The following is a 13,369-nucleotide window of genomic DNA, read 5'->3' as shown; positions in this document are numbered from 1 at the left end:
TAAGGTCCGAAAGATCATGAGGAAGTTTCCTTGCTAAGCAAAAGAAATTTTCAGAATTATATTCTAGTTCATGGAAAATTGTAAGTCTTAAGCAACCTTTGCAAATAATTAATGTATGTTTCAAAAAATAAAATATATGAAGCACAGGTTGAGGATTCATAATAATTGCTGGAGTATGCATCAAACTAAGGCTGGATTCGTTTGAAATTTTGGTAGGGAAGGCATGAATACCGGCCTCCCACAGTCTTGGGTTAAATTGCAGAGTGTGTTATCCAAAAAAACCAAAAGAATACTGATTTGTAAAAAGTCTACTATCTTGGTCTTCAACTACTAAAATTAATACAAAAGCTCCTATCTAATTTGATCAATAAGAAAGTTTAAATAATTATGAAGACTCGTAGTAATTGCTGGAGTATGCATCAAACAAAGGCTGGACTCGTTCGAAATGTTGTAGGTGAAGCATCAGCATCGATCGATTTGCAAGTTTATTATCTCGGTCTTAAACTAAAGTTAAATTAGTGCAGTGCTAGCTCTAATCTAAATTGACCGATAGGAAAGTTTAAATAATTAGTAACAAATGGCTAACACGAGCCTATATTCGTCGGCCATGTGGTAATACATGCGTTAGTCTTCATATTATTAATTATTTTTCTTTGAGAAGCAGGCACGGACATGTGGTGCTCTAATCTAAATTGGTGCATTGCTCTAATCAAAATTGACCAATAAGAAAGTTTAAATAATTAGTAATCCATGTGGTGCTCTAATCTAAATTGACCAATAAGAAAGTTTAAATAATTAGTAATCCATGTGGTGCTCTAATCTAAATTGGTGCATTGCTCTAATCTAAATTGACCAATAAGGAAGTTTAAATAATTGGTAATCCATGTGGTGCTCTAATCTAAATTGGTGCATTGCTCTAATCTAAATTGACCAATAAGAAAGTTTAAATAATTAGTAACAAATGGCTAACACGAGCCTATATTCGACGGCCATGTGGTAATACATGTGTTAGTCTTCATATTATTATTATAGTATTATGAGATGAGGGAGGCCTTTGGCCTCCTCCTCATTATCCCTCCATTATAGTGGTGTAACACCCCACTAAGCGGGGGTGACTCTTGGGTACTCAACCTATTCATATTGACTAGTATAAATATATATCATAGGCCTTTGGCCTATGGATGGGTTTCAAACACGTTATCAGCATGTAGTGTTTTTGAATCCCTGAGCCATAAAAAAAAAATATTTCCTTCCTCTTTTGCGCATTGAGATCTGGTTCGTTGCAGCGGGAGCGTTCGACGGATCATCGCAAGGAGGCAGCGTTCTACGGATCTTTAGTATCGATCGTCCCTAGATCTTTGATCTAGAGGTAATTACTATAACCCGTAGAATAATATATGGCAGCTGGAAAATTAACAAAAAAAAGTGAAAATTTTGTTACTGTTCACCGAGGGTTACTGTTCACTCGGGAATTTTTCTGTTTATTAAGCAATTTTATTGTTGTTCATCTAATCTAATTGCTTTCATTATTTGTTGGCATAACTAGTAATTAATACTATTAGTTAATTGCTATTCTTAAAAAAAAAATTAACTGTTACTGTTCATTCTGAATATAAAGATTTTACTGTTCATTTAAAACAGTTTTAATTTTATGTTAAAAACGGTTACTCTTCATCCAAAGCAGTTATTGTTCATCCGAGATATAAATGTTCATAGGATTAATTAGTTATTGATTAAAATTCGAAAAAACAGTTATATAAATAAAAAAATTACTGTTCACAAAATGTACCTGTTACTGTTCAATTTATCTTAAAAGTTAGAGCATGTAGGTTTTGCACTGTCGCCATCATAGTCCCATGCACATGTCTCAGAGCCTAACTCTCAAAACCTATCCACATGCAACATCTTTAGATTTTTCATGTTTAATAATTACGGAAGGTCCTGAGATCGCTTTGCCGTTAGTAATCTAAACTAACGGTGCGTATGATATGTCTCCTCGTGGCCCACGTAATTATTAAATATTTAGGTTATATCTAATTATATGCCTGAGATGTTGCGCAATTGTTATGCCTGTTGCAAATATTATTATTAAATTGTGTGGATGTTTAAATAAATAATGTTGTGGGTTTTGGATCAGCCTGTTTGTCACCAAATTTAAATTCCTAGCAATTTCTTTTCCTTCTGAGAGAGAAATTGTAGTGAGGATATAATTGTAAAAAGTCAAAGACCGGTGTATTCCATTGAAGACGAAGGCATTTTTGCAAAATGCAGGGACCCCCAAGGGTTTTCCAAATTGTATTTTAATTTTATGTTTTTTGTTATCTTTGGACTGTATAATCGGACTTTGGACACTTTTTATTTTTTGGTGACGGGCTGATCCACGCAACATGTTTATTGCATGAATTTTTAATTCCTTATTATTAATTCATGTCTTTCAAATGCATAGATAAAATGGCTAAAATAGCGAGCGTTGATTTCGAAGTCCTTGACGCTGCTGGCAAGAATTATTTGCGTTGGCATGTGGACCTGAAGTTCCACTTACGTGCCCAGGGCTTATTAGCCACAATTTCAACTCCTGCTCCACCGGCTCCGGCCACTGTTACGGGTAATGCTATAAATAATGCTGAGGTTGCTACTACAGTGATCGTTTCTGATATAGATAAGGCGAAAGCCATTATCTACATCAGGAGACATATTGATCGGACCCTGAAGGCCGAATACCTGACTGTAGAGGACCCAAAGGAATTGTGGACTGCACTTGAGGACCGATACAAACATCAGAAAGATGTAATCCTCCCACGTGCACGTTATGAGTGGGAAAACCTCCGACTTCAGGACTTTAAGTCCGTAGCTGAGTACAACTCAGCACTTCATAATATCACCTCACGCCTGAAGTTGTGTGGTGAAGAAGTTTCGGAGGAACGCATGTTGGAGAAGACTTACACATCCATCCACGAGAAGGATGCAATCCTCATGCAACAGTACCGCGAACGAAAGTTCAAAAAGTATTCTGAATTGCACTCCACCCTTCTGATGGCGGAGCAAAACAGAGAATTGCTTTTGGCCACTCATAACCTACGCCCTGCAGGCTCAGCTCCTCTACCCGAAGCTCACATGTTTACTTCACAGAAGCAGAAGAAAAAGCATAAGGGTAAATTCAACAAGGGGAAAGCCCCTAAGTGGCAGGCCAGATGTCCACCCTAGAAAAACATCCCTCCCCAGAGCAGCAATAGTGAGGGAAAGAAAAAGTGGAAGAAGAAGACCACTGAGCTGTCGTCCATTCCCAAGAACATTTGGGAGGACAAATGCCACAGATGTGGCATGACTGGACATTGGTCCAGAAACTGTCGCACTCCGCGACACCTCCAAGATCTGTATCAAGCGAGCCTGAAGTCTCCTGTTGAAACAAATCTGGTGGAAAAGCAGTCGTCTACTCAGTTCACTGCTGATGACTTCGAAACGGATGATCTTCCCGACTAGATCCATGTTATCTTTATATGCATTTAAATTCTCATAGTACTTTCATCTTTAGTTCTTTACTTTCCATGTAATGCACTTTACTTTTCAATAAAGATAGTTATTTTCTTTAGATTAAAATATTGCATTCATGTTATAGATGAAGTGTGAGTGCCTTGTGGACAGTGCCTCGACGCACACAATCCTTCGCGAAAGAAGCTATTTCAATAGCTTATATGATTATGACGATCCCGTAATTACGATTTCGGGACTATCTAACATAATAGAAGGATTTGGTGAAGCAATGATATTGCTCCCAAATAAAACGATACTAATAATAAAAGATGCATTATTCTCTCCGAAATCTAATAGAAACCTCATAAGTGTCAAGGATATTCGTCTAAACGGATATCACTTAGAAACCAATGATATAAATGAGGATGAGTATTTGTATGTAACTCGTCAAAAAGATGGTTCAAAAACTATCTTAGAACGATTCAAGGGACTCCCGTCGGGTCTCTATCATACATATATTCAACCAGTAGAAGCTAACATGATTGTGCACCAGAAGTGCCATTCTTCGACGAAATTTAAACTTTGGCATAACAGACTGGGTCACCCAGGATCAGCAATGATGCACCGCATCATGAGCCAATCAAGTGGACACAACCTGAAGAACCTGAAGATTCTTCAGAAGGGTGATTACTCATGTCTATCTTGTTTCCAAGGTAAACTGATCACGAGACCTTCCCTTCTGAAAGTGGGATTAGAGTCTCCTAGCTTCTTGGAGAGAATACATGGCGATATTTGTGGGCCTATTCACCCCGCAAGTGGACCATTTAGGTACTTTATGGTACTTATAGATGCATCAACCAAGTGGTCTTACGTGTGCCTTTTGTCCACCCGCAACTTAGCTTTTTCAAAGCTATTGGCACAAATTATTAAGTTGCGGGCTCATTTCCCCGATAATCAAATCAAGAAATTACGTCTTGATAATGCGGGAGAATTCACTTCACAAGTCTTTCAAGACTATTGCCTAGCAACTGGCATCGAAGTTGAACATCCTGTAGCACATGTTCACACCCATAACGGGTTAGCAGAATCTCTAAGTAAGAGATTGCAATGGATTGCTCGTCCATTGTTGATGCAATCACAGTTGCCTGTTGAGGCTTGGGATCATGCCATATTGCATGCCGCATCGCTTATCAGAATACGGCCCTCTGGTGGCCATATTTTGTCACCAATGCAGCTTGCTTATGGTGCACCTCCGGATATCTCACATTTGAGAGTGTTTGGTTGTGCAGTTTACATCCCAATTGCTCCTCCACAAAGGACCAAAATGGGTCCACAGCGTCGTTTGGGTATCTATATAGGGTTTGATTCGCCCTCTATAATAAGATACCTTGAACCCCAGACGGGTGACGCATTTAAGGCATGTCTTGATGATTGTGAATTTGTTGAGGATTCATTTCCTAAACTTGGCACACAGTCCAGAAAGCCTGACGCTTCTAAGACCATTTCTTGGAACTCCAAGACTTTGTCTCATTATGATCTGCGTACTAGTCAATGTGAAGATGAGATCCTGAAGATTCTTCATCTTCAGAATACAGTACATTTACTTCCGGATAAATTCACTGATAACCAGAAGATTGTCAGATCACACGTCCCTGCTGTCAACACGCCAGCTAGGATTGACATCCCCAAAGATGGATGCAATCCGCCGGCAGCAGAAACGGCTGTACCTCAATTGAAAAGAGGACGCCCACCAGGTTCGAAGGACAAAGTCCCTCGTAAAAGAAAAAATCCTGGAGAAATAAAGATGAACCCAACACAGGATACTGAGCTCAGACCAGCTTCCTCTCCCCTCCTAGATTCCCCTGAAGAGGAACAAATAGGAGAAACATCATTAAATTTTGTACGTACTGAGGAGGTACTGGACAGAAAAAACATAGTCGTCGACGACGACTTTGCATTCAATATTGCCGTTCACGTCACTGAATACGACGATGACATCGAACCACGGTCTCTAGCGGAATGTAAACGCAGAGACGATTGGCCAAAGTGGAACGAGGCAATAGGAGTAGAGCTGGACTCACTCTTGAAACACGAAGTCTTTGGACCTGTAGTCCAAACACCTGAAGGTGTAAAACCTGTAGGATATAAGTGGGTCTTCATCAGAAAAAGAAATGAACACAACGAGGTTGTGCGCTACAAAGCACGGCTTGTAGCACAAGGTTTTTCCCAAAGACCGGGAATAGACTATGAAAAAACATATTCTCCGGTTATGGATGGGAATACCTTCCGATTCCTAATAAGCCTCTCATCTCTGGAAGGCCTAGAAATGCAGATCATGGACGTTGTGACTGCATATCTATATGGCAATATAGATAAAGATATCTATATGAAAATCCCTGAAGTCATGGACGTTGTGACTGCATATCTATATGGCAATATAGATAAAGATATCTATATGAAAATCCCTGAAGGATATAAAATTCCACCAGAGATAGCAGATAGACCTCGGGACGTCTATTCTGTTAGGCTTCAAAGATCATTATATGGTCTTAAACAATCGGGGAAAATGTGGTATAACAGACTAAGTGAGTTCCTTGCTACGCAAGGATTCACAAATGATAAAGTTTGCCCGTGTATCTTTATAAAAAGATCGGGAACATGATTCATTATAGTAGCCGTCTATGTCGACGACTTAAATCTCATTGGATCTCCTGCAGAGATAGCTGGGATATCTGAAAGCCTTAAGAATACTTTTAAAATGAAAGACCTAGGCAAAACAAAGTATTATCTTGGCTTACAGATCGAACACCTTAAGGGTGGTATCCTGTTACACCAATCCACATATACACAGAAATTACTTAAAAATTTCTGAATGGATAAATGTCATCCTCTTAGTACACCAATGGTTGTTCGATCATTGGATGTAAAGAACGACCCCTTCCGTCCGCTGGAAGAGGGGGAGGAAATGCTAGGTCCTGAAGTACCTTACCTCAGTGCCATTGGAGCACTATTATATCTGGCTAACTATACGCGTCCCGATATAGCGTTTTCAGTTAACCTACTAGCCAGATACAGTGCCACAAAGCGCCACTGGAATGGAGTTAAGCATCTTCTGCGCTACCTCCAAAGGTCTATAGACCTGGGATTATATTTCCCGAAGGGTGGGTCTCCCACCTTAATTGGTTATTCAGATGCAGGTTACAGGTCTGATCCCCACACCGAGAAATCACAAACCGGATTTGTGTTTACATTCGGTGGTACGGCCATCTCCTGGAGGTCTGTCAAGCAAACCACTGTAGCAATCTCATCCAACCATTCCGAACTCCTCGCGATCCATGAAACCAGCAAAGAATGTGTTTGGCTTCGTTCTGTCATTCAACACATCTTAGTGTCTACCGGCCTGAAGACTGGTGACCTTGAGCCAACTACTATATTTGAAGACAATGCAGCCTGCGTTGCTCAACTTCAGTCTGGCTTCATCAAGGGTGACAAGATGAAGCACATATCTCCCAAGTTTTTCTAGACGCACGATCTTCAAGAGGAGGAGCAAGTTAAAGTACAGCAGATCCAATCATGTAATAATTTAGCTGACTTGTTCACTAAGGCTCTGCCTAGATGTACTTTTGTAAAACTTGTAAAAGGAATAGGGATGAGACATCTGAAAGACCTACAAGCCTGAAGCTTGTATGGTTCAGGGGGAGTAACCTATGGGTTGTACTCTTTTTTATTAGGTTGATGGTTTTTTCCCACTGGGTTTTTCACAGCTAAGGTTTTAACGAGGCAAACAAGTTTACTCTGGATCCAGAAGTATCCACTCCATTAGCTTTACGAACCCTGAAGTGTTCATAAGCTAAACCCAAGGTAATTGATGGATAAGGGAGAGTATTATGAGATGAGGGAGGCCTTTGGCCTCCCCCTCATTATCCCTCAATTATGGTGGTGTAACACCCCACTAAGCGGGGGTGACTCTTGGGTACTCAACCTATTCACATTGACTAGTATAAATATACATCATAGGCCTTTGGCCTATGGATGGGTTTCAAACATATAGTTCTTTGAGAAGCAGGCACGGCTTTTTAATTTTTAACTTTTGTTTATTTTCTTTTGTGTTTGACAAAAGTTCGTGCCCGTGGGATCTAAATCTCGCATCTTTGAGTTGTTAGATTGACATTATATTGAGGATAAATTTCAGAGCACCTCTTCGAATTTTGGGTTCTCGTACATTTCTATACGTTAAAAGTATGCGTGACCTTAGACCTGAACAAGATATACTTCTATCTTTTACTAGTTTTTATACACATGCATTGCATGTGGTTAAATATCGTAATTATTTATTTTTAGTTTATTTCCTTTCTAAAATTTATTCTTCGATTACAATTTGATAGTTTTTGCTCATTTATGCCTCTAAAATTTAATATTGCGATTATTTATTTTCTTTAATGTTCGTTTGAATGGGCTACACCCAATTTTAAGTTTCTTGCTAATAATTGAATTGTCACGAAATCAATTTGAAGCCAATTTATATATTCATGTTATTTGGATCGACATGAACGAAGCTTTACCTAAGGAAGTATAGTGTTGTAAAAGTAAAGAAATACTTGAAAAAATAGCATTATAATAGCAAGAGGAATAATTAAAGTCAATAAGCCTAGACGATTAATTAGAAGTGGCTAAATAAAAAAAATATGAATTTTATTCCTAATCATTGATAGACTTCATTAAAGACCATAAACTAAACATTAATGCTAACTCTAAAATAATTTTATATGATAAAAGAATCCACAAAATAAGTATTTAAAATTTTGTGAAAACCTCTTCCAAATATTCATAATTTTAATTAAAAATTAGTCTATTCTATAAAATATTAGGAAAATATTGTCTTTTATTCTTTTTTTTCTTTATTTTTTATTGAGCCGATATCAAGCCTTCTTCACTTTTGTCTTTTTCTAAGGTAATTCTGAAGTAGTATCTTCATCATCTTCGTTGATTGTGACATCGGGCTAAACCTAGACTTTCTGTGCTATTATCATTCCCTGGGCACATTCATCTTTTACTTCTCATCTAACTTTACAAATAATTTGAATGAGAACAAATGTTAATTTCATATATATGACGATTTTTCTGTGATTCTAATTCACTACTTAAGTTAAGTTAGGACTAACCTTTTTTTTATTTTTGCAATAAATTCTTATGTTGTGCACACAATAAGAGCTTTCATTGCGCCAAACAGTATTAACTTTGCAATGTCCTAAGTTATCAGCGATTACAACATTTATTATTTGAACACTCATTATTAATATATATATCCACCTTCTTGTTGCGGCCTTTGCAAGCATAAAACCACAGCTCAAGTCTATTATAACTGGATGTCATCTTTCCCTTAAAGATGCAATAGTGTATCTGTATATTGATAAATTTTAATTAGTTTAATTGTGTGAATTATAGAGTAGGTTTTTTAAGATCATACCTCTTTCGAATGTTGTGATGCTTGCATAATATCGCTTAGTTAATTTTTTGTTGTATTTGTAAAGAGCTTTGATGGAGATGCTTTTGTCTTGATAGTTTGTTGTGTGTGTGTGCGCGCGCGCGCACACACACACACACACGTATATACATATATATATAGGCGCAAGTTTGGGATGACGTGCATATCTCCTCAGCAAATTTGAAATGGATATAAGGTGAACTTTATGTTTAATGGTCTTTAATAAGATTTTTTATAATAAAATATATTATATTCATATTTAGAGATCATGAAATATGATAATGCTATTTTGGGCTTATTTTTTATCATGTCATAAAGAACTGATTCTTTTTTATAGTCATGTTCCCAAATAAAGTTACACGTAGAGCCAAGCCACTGAACAGTAAAAAAAATCGATTTAATTTTTTTCGTAAGCTATGATGAGTAAGTATCATGTGTATATATTTTCTCCACTATATAATTTCCCATCTTTTATCTGGCTTGTTAAGTTAGTATTACGTGGATACCTTTTGTCAATTATAGTGATTTTCCTCTTCTTGTCTGGTTTGTTATATCTCGTCATATAGTTGATCAATAACTTAATGTTAGTTGCTATTGCAAGATCATCTATATCTAATTATATAATAAGTTTATGATTCCTTTAGTATTTAAAGAATAAAATATAAAATTTTATAAGACTTATTAATATTTCTTGTATCTTCTATGAAAAATACTTTTTTGATTGACAAAAGTTGTCTAATATGTTCTCCAATGGGAAATCAGTTTGTCCTTCTTTGATAGATATATCTCTTAATTAATATCAATTCAAGTAATTCATGTAAGTTTATGAATTTTGGGTTAATTTTGTTCACTTTTCCATTTATAATGAAAACAACTAGATAGTTTTGAAGGATATGTCTAAATTTTTTAGTAATTTCTCCATACATAACTCATTGTATTTTTTTACCCTATGAATATTATTAACATCAGAAAATATTTTTTAACCCTGTTGAATATTACTAACATCAGAGAATAATGTTTATAAAATATAATCAATAAATTCTAAGCTATTATATTATAGCCTTTTATCAATTTTAAGTAATTTAGTCTTCTAGCAATTAATGCTACCTCTGTATTTTTTATACTCCAACTTACGAGTAAAATTATATGCAATACTTGATATTAAATTTTAATCTATTAATATACTTTCCAAATTTTATGGTGTTTTTTTTTTGTAATTTTACACTTTTGAGGGTGTTTCTATATATTGTAAAACTTTGAGGGTGTTAATTGCAAATTTTAAATCTTAGGGGGCTACTAATTTTTAGATTTTATGCTTATTGTTTTAAGTTTTGAAAAGTCATGTTTTGCGTAATTTTGAACTATTAAGGGTGTTTTGTGCAATTTTTGAAACTTTTTAGTTTTTTTACGATAATTTATGTATTATAGAGGGTGTTTGGGAAGACATATTTTTTTAAGCTTATAAGTTATGATAGGCTTTTGATTTTTATGATAAAAATATTACAAAAATTGTTGGATAGTATAGCAATTTGTTTGGTCAAACCTAGCTTATTTTAAAAACTAACTTACAAGTGAGCTTTTAAGTTAGTTTTTTAAAAACTTAGGTATACCAACTTTTTAAAATATAACCTATAAGTTAATTTATTTTGTATTTTACCAAACAGATAAAAATAAAAAACTAGTTTGACCAAAAAATATGCCGCCCAAACACCCTCATAGTATGTTAGGTACTTATTATTTGTTTACCTTTTTATTATCGTTTAAACTCATTGGCGTTTGCATGGTATTATCTTTCTCTATCATCCTTGAGGCTTAACTAATATGGCAAAGACTTTTTTTACGGTGGGGAAAGGGGGGGTCTATGTTAAAGTCTGATTGTAATCTCTAGAATTTATCTATATAGTGAAAGTACCCTAGAGGGGGGTGAATAAGGTATTTGCTAATATAATCCGATATTAATGCCAAATTAAAACTTACTAACAATATCCTAGTAATATGATGTATATAAGTGATATATGTAAGGATATGGAATTAGACAAAGGGCGATATAAACATGAGACAATAGGCGATATGAAAATATTCACAAGAATAAGTACGTCAATACCAAACACAAACAAGCAATATGATTATGAAGTTTGGTCAACCCTCGACCTACGTCTCCGCTCCTTACTCGATGAGATACTCCACTATCAATCAAAAATAACTACACAATCGGTTTTCCAAGCTCACCGAAAACTTTTACAATACATATTGACAATCACAAAATACACTGCTAAGTGTTGGATGACTTGTGTCACCTTCCTTGAGTGCTTGGAATTACTACATCTCCCTAGACTTTTGCAACCAAGCCACTCCTCTGGGAATTGACCCAGTTCTTCTCCCAACCACTCCTCTAAGTGTCGTTATGTATTACAACGTGATTCAACAATGTAAGTGAAAATGCAATATTTGTTCTCTAATGCAATTGAGAACAAAATTGAAAGCTCACTCAATTGTTACACTCTCACAACCGAAGATATACAATATATGAAATAATTTAAGCTCAAGTGGTTGTGTGTGAAAACAATGAGAATAACGAAAATCAAACTCAACTTAATCTAGCAAATATATACAAGAATCAAGATGGCAATTATAGGCGTCAAAAATTACCTATAAGTTCACGCACGCAGTTCGAGTCAAAGCGAAGACGATGAACGTCATCATCTGAGTCAAAAGAGATCATCCGAGGCTAAAAAGAAGCAAAGGAATGCGTACAAAACATCAAAATGTGCGCAAAACAACGGAACGAGACTAAACCGGGAAGACAGAAAATCGCTATCACCTCGAGGTGACTCAGAAGTTCCGAGTCACCTCGAGGTGACTCAGAATAGTGCCGAGTCACATTGAGGTGACTCGCACAGGGAACCTCCCAATGATGTGTTTTCGGATGATTTTCTCGGGATTCATTTGATCTACTACCTCCCTAACTGCCTTAGGATCATCCCTAAACGTAGTTAAGTCGTTATTAACTGAAGATAAGATCAAATCATGAATTATTATCTGAAAATACGGCATCTGAAGCCTATAAATACACCCAGAGGGCCCCTATACGTGGGTGATCTGAAATTTAGAGCTTGGAGGCGAGGTGCTAACCCTGTGAGAGTAGAACCCACGAATTTCAGAAAGGAGAATGTGAGATCTTGTCGAACTTTAGCATAAAGTGAGAGATTTTGATAGATCTGCAGCCTTCTACTTGTTTCCTTGAGATCAGACTTTACTTTGATCTTGAGAAGAGTAGTAATCTCACTTGGTTGAGATTATTTACTTCAGTTCTAAGTCTCCTCGATTGAGACAAAGAACACTACGCCTTCGTGGGCATCAACCGGATCTGATTCTTGGCGGTCCAAGGATCAAAGCGTCCTCAGCACAGGCAAAGATCTCACGTAAGTAGAAGATCGATAAACGATCTATGCGTGTGTTTCTAGGAGATTTTTGTTTATTTCTTTTATGTAGAAAAGTCTTATAAAAAGGCTTCTTCTTTTGAATCTATTATAAAATAATAAACATTGTAATGGATTCCTAAATAAAATCAATTTTCGACGCAAACACGTTGGCGACCATAGTGGGAGTCAACGGTCTCGCTGCCGAGGCCGTCGTGTCGCAACCAAGGATCGAGATCATAGTTGTTGTAGAGGTCGAGTACGAGTTCAACCAACAAAAGTTCGAGGAGTACGTCTCATCCTCCTCCTCCAGATCCTCCTCCCCTCGCAAGTGTAGGAAGATCTCTTCTTTGAAGAAGGTTCACTGGCCTTCAGATCTGAAGACCCAGGGTGATGAATCTCACCTAGTTATTACTGTGGTTTCCCCTCGCAACACCCCTCCGGTGTCCAATGAAGCTGGTTCTGCTGATCATAATAACCCCTCCTCAGTCAAAGGGTTAGTTGTTGAAGGCACCGATTATGACGAAGAGGGCTCATAAGAGGCAACGCCAACGCCTCACACGTCAACTTGGCAAAGCCTTGGAGTCGGTTGACGGGATCCGTTATCATGCAGATCTGGAGTCTAGGAGGTGTCAAGCCACTCAGCCGCCTTAACAGCAAGCAATTGACCCCTCCTCCAAACCATCAACCAACAAATGAGTCCGTGTCAAAAGGACTCGTTCAGCTCTTGAGGAGCACATCCAGAAGCGTCGCGCACTGCTCGTGCATGCACGGATCCTTGTGTAGGAGGCACAAGAGTTACAGAAAGAAGAGGTGGTCAAAAAACCACAAAAATCACACCAAGTATGGAAGTTTAAGTCCAAAATGGCGTCAAAATCAAATGGGACAACTACCGAAACAGTCGGAAAATCTGAGTCACCTCAAAGTGACTCGAAAATTCCGAGTCAACTCAAGGTGTCTCGGCCAAAGCCGAGTCACCTCGAGGCGTCTCGCA

The 13,369-nt window shown here is 37.2% G+C and overlaps 1 protein-coding gene across 1 annotated transcript; it reads left to right on the top strand.

Moving 5' to 3' along the window:
- Window positions 1–2,451: 2,451 nt before the first annotated feature.
- Window positions 2,452–3,204, top strand: LOC109827602. The gene has a single exon (XM_020394616.1). The coding sequence runs from the start codon at window positions 2,452–2,454 to the stop codon at window positions 3,202–3,204; it is 753 nt and encodes a 250-aa protein (XP_020250205.1).
- The last annotated feature ends 10,165 nt before the right edge of the window (window positions 3,205–13,369 follow it).

This window comes from Asparagus officinalis, unplaced genomic scaffold (assembly GCF_001876935.1).
Source record: "Asparagus officinalis unplaced genomic scaffold, Aspof.V1 AsparagusV1_Un315, whole genome shotgun sequence".
Classification (NCBI taxonomy): Eukaryota; Viridiplantae; Streptophyta; class Magnoliopsida; order Asparagales; family Asparagaceae; genus Asparagus; species Asparagus officinalis.
Note: the sequence above shows the minus strand (reverse complement) of the source record. Positions and strands in the feature narration are given on the sequence as shown.